Source organism: Diachasma alloeum, unplaced genomic scaffold, assembly GCF_001412515.2.
Source record: "Diachasma alloeum isolate Michigan unplaced genomic scaffold, Dall2.0 Dall_scaffold_00206, whole genome shotgun sequence".
Classification (NCBI taxonomy): domain Eukaryota; kingdom Metazoa; phylum Arthropoda; class Insecta; order Hymenoptera; family Braconidae; genus Diachasma; species Diachasma alloeum.
In genome coordinates, this window is record NW_021680371.1 from 1,904,669 (window position 1) to 1,923,064 (window position 18,396).

Sequence of the window (18,396 nt, forward strand, 5' to 3'; positions counted from 1 at the left end):
TTCAAGAAAAATTACGGAACATTTCACGTAATCCGCAAGCGAGAATCGTTTTCAGTGAATTTCTATAGGAATATAAGAGAATAAATCTGAAACGTTCAGTAAATTTTCGGGTCTGTCACCGAAAAAATACGAAAAAGTCACGTAATTTTTCTGGAAGTTGTAAAATCTAACAGAAACTTCAAGACTTATTATGCCTCAGAACATGAAAATTCTTGGATGTTTAAGAATTTTTACGAAAAGTTCCGGAAAAATTACGGATGTTGTTAAAATCTCCCCCTCACGGTGACTCATGGCTAGCCGTGAGGCGTCGGACGGATGAGTAATTTTTACGGAACAGATCGTAGAATTTACGTGACGATTGACACTTTTTATTAAATTTTACTTCGCTCCCAGATTACGTTTCGAAACGTAATTTTTGCGTCTTTTTTCTGGTAATTTTTATTGAATATTTCTCTCCGTGTATCACCTCGTGTGAATGATCCATCTCTTGAGCCAATTATTTCGTCGTTGTTGAAAACAGAGCCATTACTACGCTTGAAACTGTCTAATTCAAAGTAAATAATTTTCTTTTTGGTTATTCTCAACTTGCGATTTATTTTTTCGATCCAAAGAAGACTCGTTACAGAACTTGTTCGTTTTTCTCTCAGTGTAACCTAGAGTACAATTCAGACCAAAGACTGAAGTGAAAAATAAATATTAATAAAACATTCAATTTTCGGAGATACGATGATATTTTGTGTTTTCTAGGCGCCGGGCATGGAGATGACTTATTCACAATTTTTCATGTATCCATATTCGATCTACCACTGGATGCTGACCATCCTTTTTCAAAAGCAAGAAAGCGAATGGTTCGGATGATCACAAACTTCGCCAAATATGGGTACAAATCAGTAGTGAAGTGGTCAAACGGTTTAATTAAATTCCATTCCAGCTCCAGTTTTCGATGAATATCTTAAATTCTAAAAGAGTTAGCAAAATTTCCCTAAAAATCTTTTTTGTAGAGAAAAGTGAAGACTATCGAAAGAGATGTTACAAAAATTTCGATATCTTTCTTAAATTCCGAGTTATTTAACAAAAACTCAACTGGGAGCTAAATCGACTTAAACCGATTGACCATTTCACTACTGAAATGATGAACGATTAATTATCATTCAATTGCACCGTCTATTGTTTGATAAATTCACATGAAATGATCTGTTTCATCTCCACAATTGGACTTGATCACCAAATGATTACGATAATTCCAGAAATCCCACCCCTGATGGAACATCAGATCCTGTATTGAATATCACGTGGCCAAGGGCTCCTGGAAAATATATGGAGATCAACGACCAGTTGACAATTGGCGATAGTCCGCTCAACGAAGATGCCAAATCAATTCAGAAAGATTTGTCTGGTTTAGTTTGGGATGAGTTCAACGGTTGTGATCAATCGCAGTCGCGATGAAGAACAGCAGATCGAGGAAACTCTTATATGCAACAAAAATGTGTTTGACGCCCATCTGAATTTCAGATGTCAAACGGAAAACAGATGTCTGAATCATCATTGTGTTTGAAACAGACCTTAACAGTTTTCTCTTTAAAAAAATTTCAGAAGTTTATTTGTAGGTACCATTTATTATGTTAAATCTTACATTTACTACCTAATATGAATATTTAATCGCAATGCGTTCGATATTTCCATACTATTTATAAGTCTTGTAATTGGCCTCAGCCGTCTTGACTTGAATGAACCGTAAATAAATAAACTATAAATAAATATTACGTGAGAATATGTAGAGGGCGCCAATAGCGTTGCAATGCTTACAGCGGTCCGGACGCGACAGGACTGATGAAATAGTCACGTGACCATTTCTCGCTTACATACCCCACTTTTCATTCTTTTATAGCTGTGGGCGTGCTCCGCCGTACTTCTCTTCTGGCGCACTAATACCCAGACGGTCCTCCCACTTGCCTCACACCGATACTCCTCATTAGCGGTAACCGGTCAAAAGATCCTCGCAAAGAGATCCCCGATCATTAGATTCCGATTTTTAGATCCCTTGACAATTAGATCTCTTCACAATGGATCCGCGTCGAAAAGATCCCCGATTTTGAAAATTTGGGAAGGAGTGTGGTCGGGATTGAGCTGGATATATTTTTGATAGTATTCAGAATTCTTTATTTAATTTCTCTCCTTATTTCATAACATTGTAATGGACTTTCAAATTTCACTTATATAAGTCAAGTTTGCATTGTTGACGTTAATAATTTAATCATGATTTACATGGTCACATGATCTGTTATATTATTTGCTATCCCTCGTAGGTAACTTATTACTTTTTTCTTATCGTACCTCGTCACGAGATTGTAAATCCTAGCATCAATGTCTCTGTATTTTCTCTTCTTCGTTGGGGATTCCGTTCTTGCTTCAATCTGACTGATTTTTACGTCTGGGATCTTTTTGTCGAGGATCTTTTTGTTGAGGATCTATTTGTTTGGGGATCTATTTGGAGGATCATTTTGTAGGGGATCTTTTTGGCGGAGGATCTTTTGACCTAGAACCCTCATGAGCTGCGTTCCGCGATGGGTTAAATCAGTCTCGTCCCTACGCTATTGCACAGAAAAAAGAGGAAATACGTCATAATAATATAGTTGTCCATTACAGTAGGACTACTATAATTTCGACCCGACGGGGGAACGAATTCCGAGATGTCGAAAATAGTCGGCCGAGCTCTCATTGGCCAAGCGCGCGTAGTGGGGAGGTCAGAGAGAGAACGCATTATGTTGCTGTCTTCGGCCATTGGGCAACAGTGAGTACATAACCCAAAAGTATATTTTTCCCAATGATTGAGGTTAGGGAAACACTTGGGAGCATAGGGCTATGCGCCCGGGAGATGATGGGACCATTCCGTAAACGGAAGGAGTGGGGACTGAAAGCGCGAGAGTGAGTCCCCCATCAAGAAATATATAAAAAATATATAATATCGACCAATTCCATATGTTTCGAATTTATAAAGACTATATAAAAAATACATATAAAATTATAGTTATTCATTTTAAAATTAAAATTAAAATTATAGTTATTCTTTTTTTTGTTATATGGATTGGGAAAATTTAAGATATTTTTTACATATTTTTAAAAATATAAATTTTTTCATGTGGCGTATCGACTATGTCAAAAATATGTCCTTTCTCCGAATACCTGAGGGCTGCCGCCTCGCCTGCCAGTAAACCAATTACTGTCTCCTCCCTTTCCAGTACCTTTATTCCTACTTCCCCCCACCCCCCTCGTCGCAGAAGACCTAGAGGTCTTTGGCATCATTCAAATTCCTTAAATGTTGTCTACACCTTCCCTCAGCAGTATCATCTCGCTTGCAAAAGATACTGATATTTTGTTGAACTCAGATTTCGTGGTGACGTACGTCGGAGTGATTTTTGTTTGCATTATAAATCCAATAATTAAAATTTCGAATAATTTAATCGCCGGCACGATTCAAAATGACGCCGACTCGGCGTAACTGTGACGAAATATACGAGACAAGGGCAGAAATAGTAAAACACCGTTTCAAGTGGATAATACGAGAGTTCTCCGAGATGCTTCAGAATCCAAAGAGTCTTCGATGTGAATTCAGCATATCTGGATACCCGATGAAGGGATTTTTGGAGCTCTACGCGGTGAATGCCAGTGCTAAATTGGCACGTGGAATCAACGATGTTGAGGGTTTGGAGTTGGACGTTCATGTGGGGATGAAGGAGGGCCCAGTGCGAAGCATCATGGAGGTCTCGGTTCTAGACTCAACCGGATCGAAGTGCATGCCGATGAGGAAGAAAATTGCTTCACACATACATTACGTTCTGCCTTTCAGTCGACAATTCGCAAAGGGTGAATCTCTGTTACCAAATGATACTCTGACATTGTTATTTGTCGTCAACATAACGACGGATATACTGACGAACCGTCGGGACGAAATGGTAATGCCTCCTGTGGAGAGCAATATAAGAAGAGATGTGACGAAACTTCTCGACAATCCGGAATACGCCGATGCGACGATTACCGTTGGAAACAGAAAGTTTTTTGTCCTGAAGGCCATTCTAGCCGCCCGCAGTTCCGTATTCGCAGCCATGTTTGAACACGGAATGAGGGAAAGTCATGAGGGCAATGTTGAGGTGACTGATTTGACTCAAGAAGTCGTTGAGGAGATGTTGCACTTCATCTACGCCGATGAGGTGAAGAGGCCTGACTGCTTCACGATTGAGCTGCTGTATGCCGCTCAGAAATATGATCTGAGGCGACTCGTAATGCTGACCGGCCGGACACTCCTGCATGATCTCGCGGCGGAGAATGCTGCCGAGAGGCTAGTCATCGCTGATCGCTTCAATCTTAAGGACATCAAAGAATTCATCATTCGGTTTATTGGGGGTCAGACAAAGGCTGTGATGCAGACGGAGGGGTATAAGACAATGGCGACGGAGTATGTTCATCTTGCGCTGGAATGTTTCGAAACAATGACGCTTGAATAGTTTTTTTGTGGAAATTTTTAGTTTTCGTTGGTTTTGAGTGGATGCTTTGTGATCGTTCAAATTGAGGTTTTGTATTTTTTTTGTTATATAAACCATCGTGATCTGGAGTCTGAAGTGCAATTTTTCAACCCTGTCCGTATGTGTTTGTACACTGGGAGAAAAACAACAGGGTTCTAACAGGTCTTACTTATGCCAAAGAAATATTTGTTAAAAATTGTCAAAAAAGGAATTTTATTGCAGAAATAAATTTAGTCTTTTCAAAAAAAATTATTCTTTGTGTAAGCAAGAAATGTCATTTCTAGCACTACTTCGTTATTCGATGCTCACATACATATTTTGCTCGCGGCAAATACTCGTTTTATATGAAACGAGGGATAGTAGTTTATCGGCTTGACTGTTCAATAATCACAGACAAGAAATGAATTCTTAAATGAAATAATAATAATGATTTGACAGCAATCCTCTAATTCAGGGATGAAATATTTCTTAATAAATTTCTCTCTATAAAATATATTTTTATCATGAAAAAATCCTCTTGAGACAGACATTTCGTTGTTGTTGAAAGCAGGGCAATTATTCACGTACGAAAAAATTCAATAAAAAAATCTAACGAACCCGTTAGAAAATTCTGTTGGATTTCTATTGGACTCTCTATTAATTTTTGGCCGAGTCTATTGAAATGTTCGATAGAGAATATTCAATTGAAAAATCCATTAGAATTCGATTTTTCTATATAACTTATTCTCTTCAGATATTTTCTATAGAACATCTCCTCGGCTCCATTTTTTTTCATTCTGTTTCTTTTCTTCTCGCAACAAAATCAAATAAAAAACTTGGAAGATTTGAGCCGAGCAAATTCTATAGAAAATATGTCAAAAGAATAAATTATATAAAAAAATCAAATTCTATTGATTTTTTCTATTGAACATTTCAATAAAATTTTCCAACGAATTCGCTACGTTTTTCTATTAAATTTTTTCATTCGTGTTCATATTCAAGACTTGCAAATTCCAATCAAACCATTATTTTTTTGGTAATTTTAAACAAACAATTTTGTTTACCCAAACAAGACTTGTTTGAGAACGTGTTCATGTTTCTCTCAGTGTATGTGCTGAAGTTTCACGCATGAAGAAAAAATTAGTAAAAAACCTAGTGAATTCGATAGAAAATTGTCCACAAATGTCCAATGGAAATTATTTTATAGAGAAACTCAGTAGAATTTCATCTTTCGATGTAACTTATTCCATAGAAATTTCTCGACATGAATTTTCTAAGTTTTTTTCCATTCGATTTTTCTATTATTTTCATTAAGGAGAGACTATTATGATTAGTGTAGTGAAGTTGAGTAGTGAAGTTGTCAATCGGTTGAAGTCGACTCAGCTCCCAGTTGAATTTTTGTTGAATGGTAAGTCGGAATTTAAGAAAGATAGCGCAATTTTTGTAAGATCTTTTTCGATAGTCTTCACTATTCTTTATAAAAAACATCTTTAGCAAAATTTTTCTAAAGATCGTTTTTATAAAGTTTCTTATAAACTCCTTTAGAATTTGAGAACTGGCGCTAGAATGAAATTGACTCAAACTGAAATAGTAGTCTCCCCTTAAAAAATCTTAGAATAGGGTGAATTATTATTCTAATTCAATTCTTGCAGTTAATAAACGAATTTCTGGATTCCCATCCCCAATATTGGAGTTTTCCGATGATACAAATTCTTATTCTTATATCCAATGGGAAACAATATTTCGAAGTTAAAAGAAAACAGTAAAAAATTCATACAAAAAATGAATGACAAAAAAATACAGTTAATATTTCCATATATATTTTCGTTATGTATTTACAATTTGACAACAAAATTGTGAAACGTAACACGTTGGAGCCCTCTTTATCGGCCGGAAACGGGCAACGACGGATTCGAGGTTGAAATTTGGCCTTCTAAAATCGTACTTTATTTATCCCTCATAATTTTCACTCTCATCTCTCACTCGTATGATTAATCGTATTAAATCCATTATTATTCCGGTTTATCGACGTCAAAAGGCTCACTTACGCCTCGAATAATGGAAATATATAAAACGACCTAGAGCCCATTGAGAGTTAATCCCTCTGACAAACCATAAGTTCACGTATGCAATACTCATTATTATTATTAATTCTCACATTCTCATTCGCAATTATTTGGATTGTCCATATTTATAATGATATCTTAACGTCACGCATTCCCTTCGATCGTAAGCATTCAAATTATAGTACATTTCAAATATATCTCTGCTCTTAGAAATAAAAATGAAAAGAAAAACTGAATTGAAACATTTAATCTTTCATTCATATCATAACGCTCAACTTTTATTTACAACTACAGATATCTCATACTTAAGTCTTTTACGTAATTATTAAAATTTTTCATTGCAATCAACAGCCGTACGATTCCTTCATTATTCTGTGCAATACTTCAACTTTAAGTATGAATAATAATAAAGTTTGTGGCAGTGGAATTATTACTCTACTCACTTAAACCCATTTATTTTTATTCTTTTGAGCTCACCATTGTTATCGTCTCCCTCGTACAGTCGGCGCAGATTCTTTTATTTACAGATACATTCGAGTTATGCTTTTTGACGTCGATTTTAGTATTCACCATAAAAAGTTCTGATCCAGGGTGAATCGTTAACGCCCTTAATCAATGCAGTACTGTGATGTTACTGGTCAACTCATCACTAAAAATTCAGTAGCGAAGAAAAATTCAGTCAAACGGTTCAAGTCACTTTTGACTATTGATCAGTTTTCAATTCATATCTCAAAATGAAAGGCAGATAGCGAAATTTTTGTTATAACCTTTTTTGTAGAGCGATTTGAGAGCTACGAAAAAGGTAGTTACGAAAATTCCGCTATCTACCTTCGATTCGGAGATATTTCTCGAAAACTGAGCTGAGAGCTAAGTCGACTTAAACTGTTTTACCGCTTCGCTACTGAATTATTACGTGGATAACTCATCAAACGGACATTCCTTCACTTGGACAATTAGTCACATGGAAAATTTTTCAGAATGAATCGATAAAAAATACGTGAAGTGAAACGGTGTGTTTAATAAATAGGGGATTTCATGACGCTGTGTGTAAAGTCAGTTTTTATGTACGTAAAACCCCATTTCACATGCATTATATTTCAAGACACTTCACGAATGAAAAAATTTAATAGAAATACCTAGCGCTTTCTCTAAAAAATTCTGTTCAATTTCGATTGGAAATCTATGAGAATTCTATTAAAAATTTAGCAATTTCTCCCCACGTTTTAGTAGGGACAATAGACATTTGTTTATAGAAAAATATCTATAGATGTTGATTTTTCTATATAATTTATTCTCCTGGGATTTTTTTAATAAGAATTTTCAGGCATGATTTTTCTAATTTTTTTGTTGGATTTTATTATGAGAAACGAATAAAAATACAGCGGAAAAAACTTGGAATACTCACGCAAGAAATAAACAGAATTTTTAAATAGAATTCTAATAAAACTTCAAGCGAATTCTTATGGATTTCCAATAGAAATCCAATGGAATTTCGTCGATAAACCATTAGGTTTTTCTATTAAATTTTTTCATGCGTGTGTCATTGAAAGATTTGATAAATTAAGAAATAGTTAACAATTAGACGAAAGTCGCAATTACGATAAGACCGCCGAATAATATCAGAATAAACAGGGTTTTCATCATGTCCAAATATACTATTTCATAATTGTAGAGAATATTTATTAACAGCATCTGACTTTGAATTCCCAGTCTAATAATTGAATATCAAATGAATTCCGGAATTTTATTTGAGGCCAGTAGATTTTTCGTTAAATATTTCAATAATATTTTTTTCTGCACTTCACGAATGAAAAATTTTATGTTGATTTTTCTATACAACAAATTCTGTTGGCATTTTTTCTATAAGAATTCTTGGGCATAATTGTTCTATGTTCTTTTCTTGGATTTTATTATGAAAAACAAATAAAAATACAGCGGAAAAAACTTGGAAAATTTACGCAAGAAACAAACAGAATTTGTAATAGAATTCTAATAAAACTTCAAGCGAATTCTTACAGATTTCCAGGAAAAATTCAACAGAATTTCATAGATAAACCGCTAGGTTTATTGTAAAGGTTTCATTGTAAAGACTTCGTAATTTAGGAAGTAATTAAAAATTAGACGAAATTTGCAATTATGATAAGACCACCAACTAATATCAGGATAAACAGGATTTTTATCGTGCCCAAATATACTATTTCATAATTGTAAAGAATTTCTATTAACAACATCTGGCTTTGAATTCCCATTCTAATAATTGAATATCAAATGAATTCCGGAATTTCATTTGATGCCAGTAGACTTTTCATTAAATATTTTAAAACTTTCCTTGCACTCTTGTTGTAAAGATTTGAAAAATCAATTAGCAAAATAAATAATAAATAAGATGTTAATAAATTAGGAAGTAATTAAAAATCAAACGAAATTCAAAATTATGACAGACTTATGCCAAATTAAATCCGCTTTTGATTAATTATTTCACTCATGTCTTTTTCTTCACTTTCATTGTATAGATAAATTTAACACGTGATGAATTGTCCATATGATAAAATGCGCTGTCAGTTGTCGTATAATAAAATGGAATGACGAATTGTTCCGCATTGATTACGCTGAGAAAAAAAATTGCTTTTGCCAAGTATATTTACTTGCCACAACTAAATGTATATAAATATCTGCATAAGACATGTGTAAATGTTCTTGTGTTAGTAAATATACTTGGCAAACGTAATGTTTTTTCTCTGTGTAGTGATAGAACTGGAAAAATCAATCATATTAAATAACACTTTGCTCAATGAACACTAGAATTGAATTTCCCTGGTCATTTGCAATAGAATTTTCATTCAAAAGTGATAATTAGCTGACAACATTTTCAGTGAACACTTGTCTTCTTCATTCGCGTAACGTCAATCCATTTTCTCTTAGAAACAGTTTAAATGCCTCTCCTCCCATCAATTCACCGTCTCCAACTGGAATTTCTTTTTCGTACATCTCGCCCATTTTACCTCGAAAAACGACAAATCGTTGCGGCAAAGTTTATCCTCCGGTACAAGACAATTCCCCCAAGATGGAAGAGTAAAAAGGGGGCAGGGGGGGAAGAGAGGGGGGAGTGGGAGGTGAAGTGGAATGAAACAACTTGAGCTTAAATAGTCATTAACCGCAGGAGAATAAAATAGGTCGGTGTGTTGAACAAGAAAGAGAGGGAGAGATACTGTTTGCCATCTGCAGATTGTAACTGAAGTGAAGGGGGGAGGGGTTTATTCTCTCTCCTCCCCCGAACACAACGAGTAGCTAATGTTCATTGTCTGTACGAGTGATCTCAGTTGTTTGTAAGTACAAATGAAATTTTCATTTTTATCCCCCGGCGATGATTTTCATTGTTCACTATCGTTTTTTGCTCTTTCCATTTTTAAAAATTGAACATTTGAACGGAATATCTTCTGTGGTCAACTAAACTGCAATTATGAATGGAAAATAATAAATGAAAAAGGAATATAAAAATGCGCACGTGTACAAAACTGCGAGTGGCAAATTTCATTGGCGCTTGTATTAAATTTTAAACTGTAAAAAGTCGTCATTCTTATCCTCAGTTATGTACAAGGAACATCTAACATCGTAGGTTTAATTCTCATTCATTAAAATTATTTATACACGGGTCGTGATTCATCATTACTTCTTTTTGAGCCATGTGACATCGTATAACACCTAAAAAACATTCTCATTATCTTTCCCCTCGTATTTCATTCTTCCATTTATTATTTTGTTATCTACCTTAGAGTTACGAGTTTTTTAATTTAAAATGCTGTGATTCTCGTCTTTGATTTGAAAAGTTTTATTTTGATTTTTTAAAGGTTTTTTCGTGGTGATTTTCATCTCTCAGTCACAAAAGTTGTTGCTAATTTGTCTTTATCATTTGATTTTTCAGTTAAAATTTTTCGATTTTCGTTACTTCGATCCCACCGTGCTGGATGAATTTTTCAGTCTAGTTTTTTTCGTTTTCTTTCTCTAAAAAAATATCAATGTTTAGAAATAAGAGTAAATGAAAGAATTCTCCAGTGAATTGGAGAATTCTCTGATGCTCGACATAATCGAAATTATGGCTCTATCCACTCAGTGAATGTGAAAAAATAAACATTAAATAATGTTACGATTCTTCAATTGGGAGTTATCAGTCCCCTCCTCCTGTCGGATGTAAACGTCAAAATTTTTTAATGAAGTGAAAAATTTATCTCAAACATTTCATCTGAGAATTTTCCCATTGATTTTGACATTTACAATAGCGATTACTTTAAAGCAATGTCGATGCTGTTAGTACATCGGGTACGACTGGTCTCGGAGGGGACTCCATACATCACACTCTCATTTCAGTCATACTGCCTTGTGTAACGCGATTAATAATATTTCCACTTTGCAGCAGGGGTTGATTTTCGGGTGGGCTTTTGGTCCTCGGTGGTGGTGGTGCTCGTGGAACTGTTAAGTGAATCGAACCGTTTGGTGGACACTAAAAATCAAATATTGATTAATTGTCATTAATAATTTTCGTGCGATAAAACGAGACAAGTCAATTCGACTCAGTGAGTTCAATTTAATTTTCATGTTTCATCGACACAGAGAAAAAGAGTTTCTGGTTTTTAGTAAACACGCACAAAAAAATTTAATAGAAAAACCTATCGAATTCGTTAGGAAATTCTATTGCATTTCCTTTAAACTTTCTATAAGTTTTATAAAACGAGACAAGTCAATTCGACTCAGTGAGTTCAATTTAATTTTTATATTTCATGGACACAGAGATAAAGAGTTTCTGATTTTTAGTAAACACGCACAAAAAAATTTAATAGAAAAACCTATCGAATTCGTTAGAAAATTCTATTGCATTTCCTTTAAACTTTCTATAAGTTTTTGGCTGATTTTATTGACATGTTTAATAGAAAACATTCAATAGAAAAAGTCAACAGAATTCGATTTTTCTATGTAACTTATTCTTTTCATATATTTTCTATAGAATTTGCTCGACTCAAATTTTTTAAGTTTTTTCCATTCTATTTTTCTTTTCTTCTCATCAAGAAAATCAAACGAAAAAACTTGGAAAATTTGAGCCGAGAAAATTCTATAAAAAATATCTCAATAGAATAAGTTATATAGAAAAATTGAATTCTATTGACTTTTTCTACTGAATATTTTCTATTGAACATTTCCATAGAATCGGCCAAAGACTAATAGAACAGTTCAATAGAAATTCAAAAGAATTTTCCAACGAATTCGATAGATTTTTTAATGAAATTTTTTCGTCCGTGAAAATTTCTGGATTTTATGGCTCTGTGGTGTACGGTAATTTAGGGGGCAAAAAGCCCTGAATTTCAGTGAAATATTCCGTGCTTTGTTGGAAATTTTATGAAATTTAGTTACTTGTTCAATAGGGGAAAAACCGTGAAATTTCAAATTTCACTGGAAATTTACTGCAGTTGAAAATTTTTCTATAGTGAGAAGATGAAGATTTCTGAATTTTCTTGATTTTTTATTAATTTTCGTCAAACGGTGAAAATGAAATTTTGAGTTTCCATTGATTTTTCAATGAAGTTGTAAATTTTCATTGATGAAATTCCTTCAAATTTCAGTGAAACTAATTTTCTAGTAACGAAATATATGAAAATTTCATGTGAATGAGGTGTTGTTAATAATTTGCGGAGTCATTTTTTAACGGTGTATTGTGAGAGAATTTTTTCTATGAATCAGAGAGAAAAATTCTAACTTTCGGTATTTTTTACTGAAATAAAAAATCTAAAGGCTCTTAAAATAAAAGCATTCAAGTATTACGTCATTTGATTAAGAAGGATAGAAGGTTCTGTGATTTGTGATGATGCGTGAGGTTAATTTAAGGTATATCCCTAGAAAACAGGTTTTTCTTACGATATTCTCCAGCTATTGAAAAAAATTCTAACTAGCTGTACTATATAGTTTAGGAGATAATGGATAATGGGTAATGAAAAGCGGGCTTCTAGCACGCGAGGCATAGGCTAAACGGGGGTTATGAGTCCCCCCGGAATCGATTTCGTCATCTTATGAGAAAACGGTTCTTACGATATTCTTAAAAAACTAATCTGTGGTAGACTGATAAATTACGAATACGGTGATTTTGTCGTGAAATTTTATACACTGTTAGAAATTTTTTGAAATTTCATGGACGATATTATAGTAGATCTCATAAGAGTGACATTTAATCGGATTTAGGGAAAAATGGTTATGAAATTTCAAGTTTTAAGTAGAATTCATGGGAATTCATCAGTTTTCAGTGAGAGTGAGATGGAAATTTCACAACTTGATTGAATTTTCAGTGGAACATGAATATTCAGAAACAAAATGACATGACATTTTTTAATTTTTCTCTGAATTTTCTTGATTTTTCTGAATTTTCACAGAATTAATTAAACGAAAAAATCAAGTATTTTATTGATTTTTAGATCATTTGAACAGAAAATCAATGAAGGGCTCTGAATATTCAGGATTTCAAATTTTTCTCATATAAGTTAATTAACAAATATCATGATTAAAAATGGTTCAATCTATAGTGGGGTCTGTACCAAACTGTAAAAGATACTTGGAAATCCTTAAGAACCCCAAGGTTTTAGTATTAAGAACCTCGTGTTTTTTTATTTCAGTACCCAACAGTTCTGGAAACTCGAAACAGTTTTTCTCTGTGAAAACCAAATTGCAAAATTCTTTTATATTCAAAACGAATTGTTCTTCAGAATCATCTCGTTTCACAATTTCGCATCTGCTTCACCAATTAAAAAATCTCGAAAGTGATGCGAAAGAGATGACTCAATCAAGCATGAATGTTGCTCAAAGAAAATACACCGATGAAATACATAAACTCATTTATTTATTTCATATATTTACATACAATCGTTGATTCGTCATGTCAACAACCTCTCAATACAAAATTACCTGGGATTGCATTCCCATATCCTGAATAACAGATGCTCTAGGCAATGTGGCATGTGGTGTGTGCTGTTGCTTCTGATAGTGATGCTGATGAGGCAGTGTGTGAGTGCTCTGGCTCTGAAGAATTCCCGGGTCGTTCGCCTTCATTACATTTCTGCATATAAAAGATAAAAGATAAAAGAGATAAAAGAGAAAGAGAATGAAATAATTCATCAACAACCCGAGATGACTCTGATTAATTAACCACCAATTGCTGAATAATAAAATTTACCGCCTGAGCATTTCATTCTCAACATCAACAATAACTTGGCCACCGCTCGTGAAGTGTGAATGGGGCGGTGGTGGTTGCTTGAGCTCGGTGAAGCCTCTCGGGCCACATTGTTGATTCATCATCTGCTGTTGCTGAAGACTTTTAACTTCTAGTCTCGTTTTATCGCGCTGATAATAAACACCAGCGAAGATAAGTACATTGAGGATTAGGAGGCTACAGCCAATGGCAATTGTCACACTCAAGGCTGTCGAGTAGGCAGCATATCTGCAATCAAGATGACGAATTGTGAAATTTCGGTAATGTGTGACAATACATGACTCCAAACTAATTTCAATAATTTATAAATCAAACTCAATGGTTTATCAGTACAAACAATGATACAAATTCCAAAAAAGTCGCGCTCCATCACAGAGGTCTAATGCCTCTTATGTATGGATTTTAATTGATTGATTACAACAGCTATAAATGTAATAGTGATGTGAGTACTAGGGGACTATGTCCCCTGCTCGCTCCGCACGCCAACTCCCGTATGACTCAATCTCACCCTCGTGACCCTCATTCTGAACATCATTATACCCCTCATGACCGTTATTGTGACCCTTCATTTCTGAACCTTAATTTTGGAGTCTTACTTTCGAGGACCAAATTTTCATCACCAAAAGTAGATTTGAATTTCTACAATATAGAGAGGTATTGAGACCCTTGTGACCCTTAGTTTCGAATCCCCACAACCCTTATTTGGACCCTTACTCTCACTCTCATTATAACCCTCGTAAACTTTATTTTGATCTGGTGATCCTCAGTTTCTAAGCTTTGGTTTTTGACCTCTATGTCCTCTGTAGAGGAAATATATTTGGACCATTACCTCTGACCATTTTGACCCTTAATCTGACCTTTGTGACCCTTATTTTGACCCTCATAACCCTCATTCTGACCCTCATGACCTTTGCGACCCTTAATCTCGGAGTCTTAATTTCGAGTATCAAATTTTTATCACCAAAAGTCGATTTGGATTTTTATAATATAGAGAAATATATCCTCAGAGATTTTACAGCTATTTTAGACACAATTAATATGTGATATTTTACTGGTTGAAGGATTGCGGAGGAAATGTTCGTCAGAAACTTTCAGTCACGTTGTCTTAGGGTTGTCGGTGTTGTTTTGGTTCTTTTTGTCGAGAGCCGATGAGAATCATCGGTCCATGCTTTTTTTTGAGAAAAGGATTCCTCACAGAATGATATCCTCACAAAATTGAAAATCAGGTTAGCTCTTACCAAAAGCATATATCCCTCCTCTTATTGTTATTCTTAGAGGAAGAGTATATGCATAAAAATCAAGTCTGAAATGATAAGAAAAATACCTAGAAAAAATTGGTCTTCTCACATTTCATCTGACTGTATAATAGATCAGATGATCTGGAATGTTTAATTCAAAAATGAATATTTGAAAAAATTACCCAGCCACATCCAAACCCGAGAGAGTATCCGGGCTGCTTGCATTATGTACATTCTGTGGATTCGTGCTGGGAATTACGCTGATACAGGTGGTTATGCTGTAATCCGTAGTTGTCGGCGGTTCTGTCGTGAAATTTCGTCTTCTGTATTCCTCCCCTATTCTACTCAGTGGATCAGGCCGCACTAGACCATCATAGAGATTTGGATCCCCATGGCTACGAAAGAGATTGTGCCGCGGCTCAACGTCCTCCATTCCTGCGCGATGCAGCTCTGGTATTAGTCGGAGCCATACTGATAATTGGTGGGCGCGAAAGTGATTCTTCACCGTTGGTTTTTTTGCTGAAACAAGTTCATTGAAAATCCATGATTATTTACTATGATCATCTAGTATTTAAAGACAATTTCCAAGATTATGTTTCTGAATTTTTAAAATCTCACGCACGAAAAGATTTAATAGAAAAACCTAGCGAATTCGTTAGAAATTTCAGTTGGATTTTTATTAGTTTTTGGTTTCTATATAAAGTATTCGCTTCAGATGTTTTCTACAGAATTTTCTCGCCTTAAATTTTTCAAGTTTTTTTTCAATTTATTTTCAATTTCTTCTCATCAAGAAAATCAAACAAAAAAACTTGGAAAATTTGAGGCGAGAAAATTTTACAGAAAATATCTCAGTTGAATAAGTTATACAGAAAAATCAAATTCTATTGACTTTTTTATTAAATATTTTCTATTGAAAAAATCGATAGAATCGGCTAAAAACTGATAGAAACGGGATCTTATAGAAATTCAAAAAAAAATAGTGGAAATGAAAAAAAGTCGCCATTTTCCTGGAATTTCGCACTTCGGTGGACCTTCCATGGAGGAACATAAAAAAAAATCCAAGTGGCCTAGAAGAATTGTTTAGACAGGATAATCAAAAACTCAGTAAAAATAGGAATTGGAAACTCATTAAGAAACTCATGAAAAAAATTGGAATATTCGCAACTTGCAAAAGCGACAATGACAAGGTTAGAAATCGTGGAGGGATCAGCGCGGCAAATACGAATGGAGTTGTGATGATACATTTTGCTATGGGAAGGGCATAACATCTGAGTGAATCAGTGCTGCCAACTTGTACCCGAACGGCACGGCGTTGTCACTTTTTCTATCCATATTAATTATTCTCCAATTATCCAAAATCTAAGCTAGCAAAATAAAAGAAGGCTTGAAATATATGGCAAAAAAAGAAAAGTTATTAAAAAAATATTTCGAACACAAAACCGGTCGAAGTAGATTGAAAATTTGCAATTGAAATATCGTTTTTTTGTTCAGCGATTGGTTTTCTGCGAGAGAACAATAGATTCCCCTCCGTCTCACCTCCTACGTTCCCACCCCGCCATAAATACCTTAAATCTACAGAATGAAGTAGTTATCTGCGATAATTATTCGGAATGATATTTCCATCAATTTCAGTTGTGCCCATTCAACGCCTCAAACCAGTGAATTAACAAGAAATTTCATTTAATTCCGAAATGTATGTTTATTCGTTCTGATGAGGTAGACAAACATCTCGTGGATGTTGATCTTAGCAGCGCGGTGTCCAAACGGTGAGTGGTGAAACTGGCCGAGAGTGGTGAGGGTATCTCACCCCGGGGTCGAACAAAGACGAGATCCGAAGGAATCGCGGGTATAACCCTCTGCTAGCGAGTAATTACTACCTACGTGCTCGCAAGCCCAACAACTGAGCAATCTTCCTTCGCTTCTCTGTGAGTAAAGTTTCCTGAACCCGATCCAAACTTGGACGGGTGAAGATCATAGCCTCAATCTACGCTATAGCGGGGAAAACGACGGTAGATGGATTGAATATGATCCGATCCCACGAACTTCATAAATCAATCCAGGATTTATCGATATTCATGATTTGATGATGCAGATGGTCAATAATGTACTCTAGTGAATTATTTTTCACGTCAATTGTCAGTTTCCGTTCTGTTTCGTTCAAATTTTTTCGTTGGTTTTATTCCAATGTATAGGTTTTTTAACAACAATTGTAAGAAACGATCACTATAACTTATTAAGGTATATTCGAAGACAATACCATCCAAAAGTTAGTCGAACCCCGCATTTCATTATTCATTATCTCCTACAGTGTGTAGTACAGCTAATTAGATTTTTTTTTAATAGCTGAAGAATGTTATAAATATTATCTATGGTAAACATGGGGACAATCGTAGAAAAAAAATCAATTTTCTAGGGAAATACCTAAAATGCTAGCCATTGCATACACACAGAAAAACCTAAACGTAAATTACGCTTGAGAAAGCGTTTTTACGTTTTCTGACAAATTTTACGCTCGACGTTGAAGCGTAAATTTCGCTCAACATCACCGTAAATTACGGTTACATGAACGTAATTTACGGTTTCGTATTCGTAAATTACGATGATTTCCTCCGTTTTTTACGTTTACCTATCCGCAGTTGACGACGAAGAAAAAAATTATTTGAAGCGCAAAATATATATATTTTTTTGTAAATTGCGCATAAATAAGTCGTAAAATATATTTCTATTAGATCGAAATTTATCGCTTAGTGAAATGTAAACGAAGTTTTGTTTTGGCGTAATTTACGTTTTTATTCGGACCGTAAAATACACCTTTTTGAAGTCCAAATTCCGACTTTCACGACGGAAAAAAGCCAGCAGACATTATTTACCATTAAACATAAATTACGTTTAGCAAACCGCAAATTACGCTTAGCAGAACATAATATACGTTTAGATTTTTCTGTGCCTACACAGTTAGAAAATTACTCTTGAAATTTCAAGTGAAAAAGCTTGAAATTTTTAACAATGACAAAGTTATATAAAATTTCTGTAGAATTCTTCATTGACGAATCAGTTGATTTTTTAAATATTCAAGTAATTCTCGATTTTCAGGTCCATAGCGCACTGAAAAACCTTGAAAATTTGGAAAATTCAGACAATAACTCCTCTGAATCTTCAATCTATTAAAAATTGAATTGAATGTAATGTTCAATTTTCACGATGAGTTTGGAAATTCAAGCTTTTATTGAAAAAGCAATGATTCTTTAACATGAAAAACTCAATTTTCTTGAATTTTCAAGATGAATGAGAACTTTAGTACACGTTTTCATTTGAAATTTAATTCAAACTCACAACATTGAAAATTC

General features: G+C 34.4%; 3 protein-coding genes across 3 annotated transcripts in view; 2 read left to right on the forward strand and 1 right to left on the reverse strand.

The window, feature by feature from the left end:
* LOC107036121 (acetylcholinesterase) overlaps positions 1-1,727 on the forward strand; it is a 9,548-nt gene extending 7,821 nt beyond the window's left edge. The window contains exons 9-10 of the mRNA XM_015253861.1: positions 748-880; positions 1,248-1,727. Coding sequence (XP_015109347.1) covers positions 748-880; positions 1,248-1,446 — 332 coding nt within the window. The 3' untranslated portion in view covers positions 1,447-1,727. The remainder of the gene's footprint in view (positions 1-747; positions 881-1,247) is intronic.
* Positions 1,728-3,575: 1,848 nt separating this feature from the next.
* Positions 3,576-4,502, forward strand: LOC107036154 (speckle-type POZ protein A-like). Its single transcript, XM_015253902.1, has one exon. It carries the CDS (start codon positions 3,576-3,578, stop codon positions 4,500-4,502), a length of 927 nt encoding a protein of 308 aa, XP_015109388.1.
* A 6,411-nt stretch (positions 4,503-10,913) lies between these two features.
* LOC107036143 (neuroligin-4, Y-linked) overlaps positions 10,914-18,396 on the reverse strand; it is a 230,211-nt gene continuing 222,728 nt past the window's right edge. Inside the window, exons 9-12 of the mRNA XM_015253888.1 lie at positions 15,232-15,568; positions 13,776-14,039; positions 13,508-13,658; positions 10,914-11,063 (exon numbers count right to left, since the gene is read on the reverse strand). Coding sequence (XP_015109374.1) covers positions 10,914-11,063; positions 13,508-13,658; positions 13,776-14,039; positions 15,232-15,568 — 902 coding nt within the window. The remainder of the gene's footprint in view (positions 11,064-13,507; positions 13,659-13,775; positions 14,040-15,231; positions 15,569-18,396) is intronic.

Coding starts and splice junctions, on each gene's coding strand:
- LOC107036154 (XM_015253902.1), top strand. CDS start 3,576: ATGCTTCAGAATCCAAAGAGTCTTCGATGTGAATTCAGCATATCTGGA.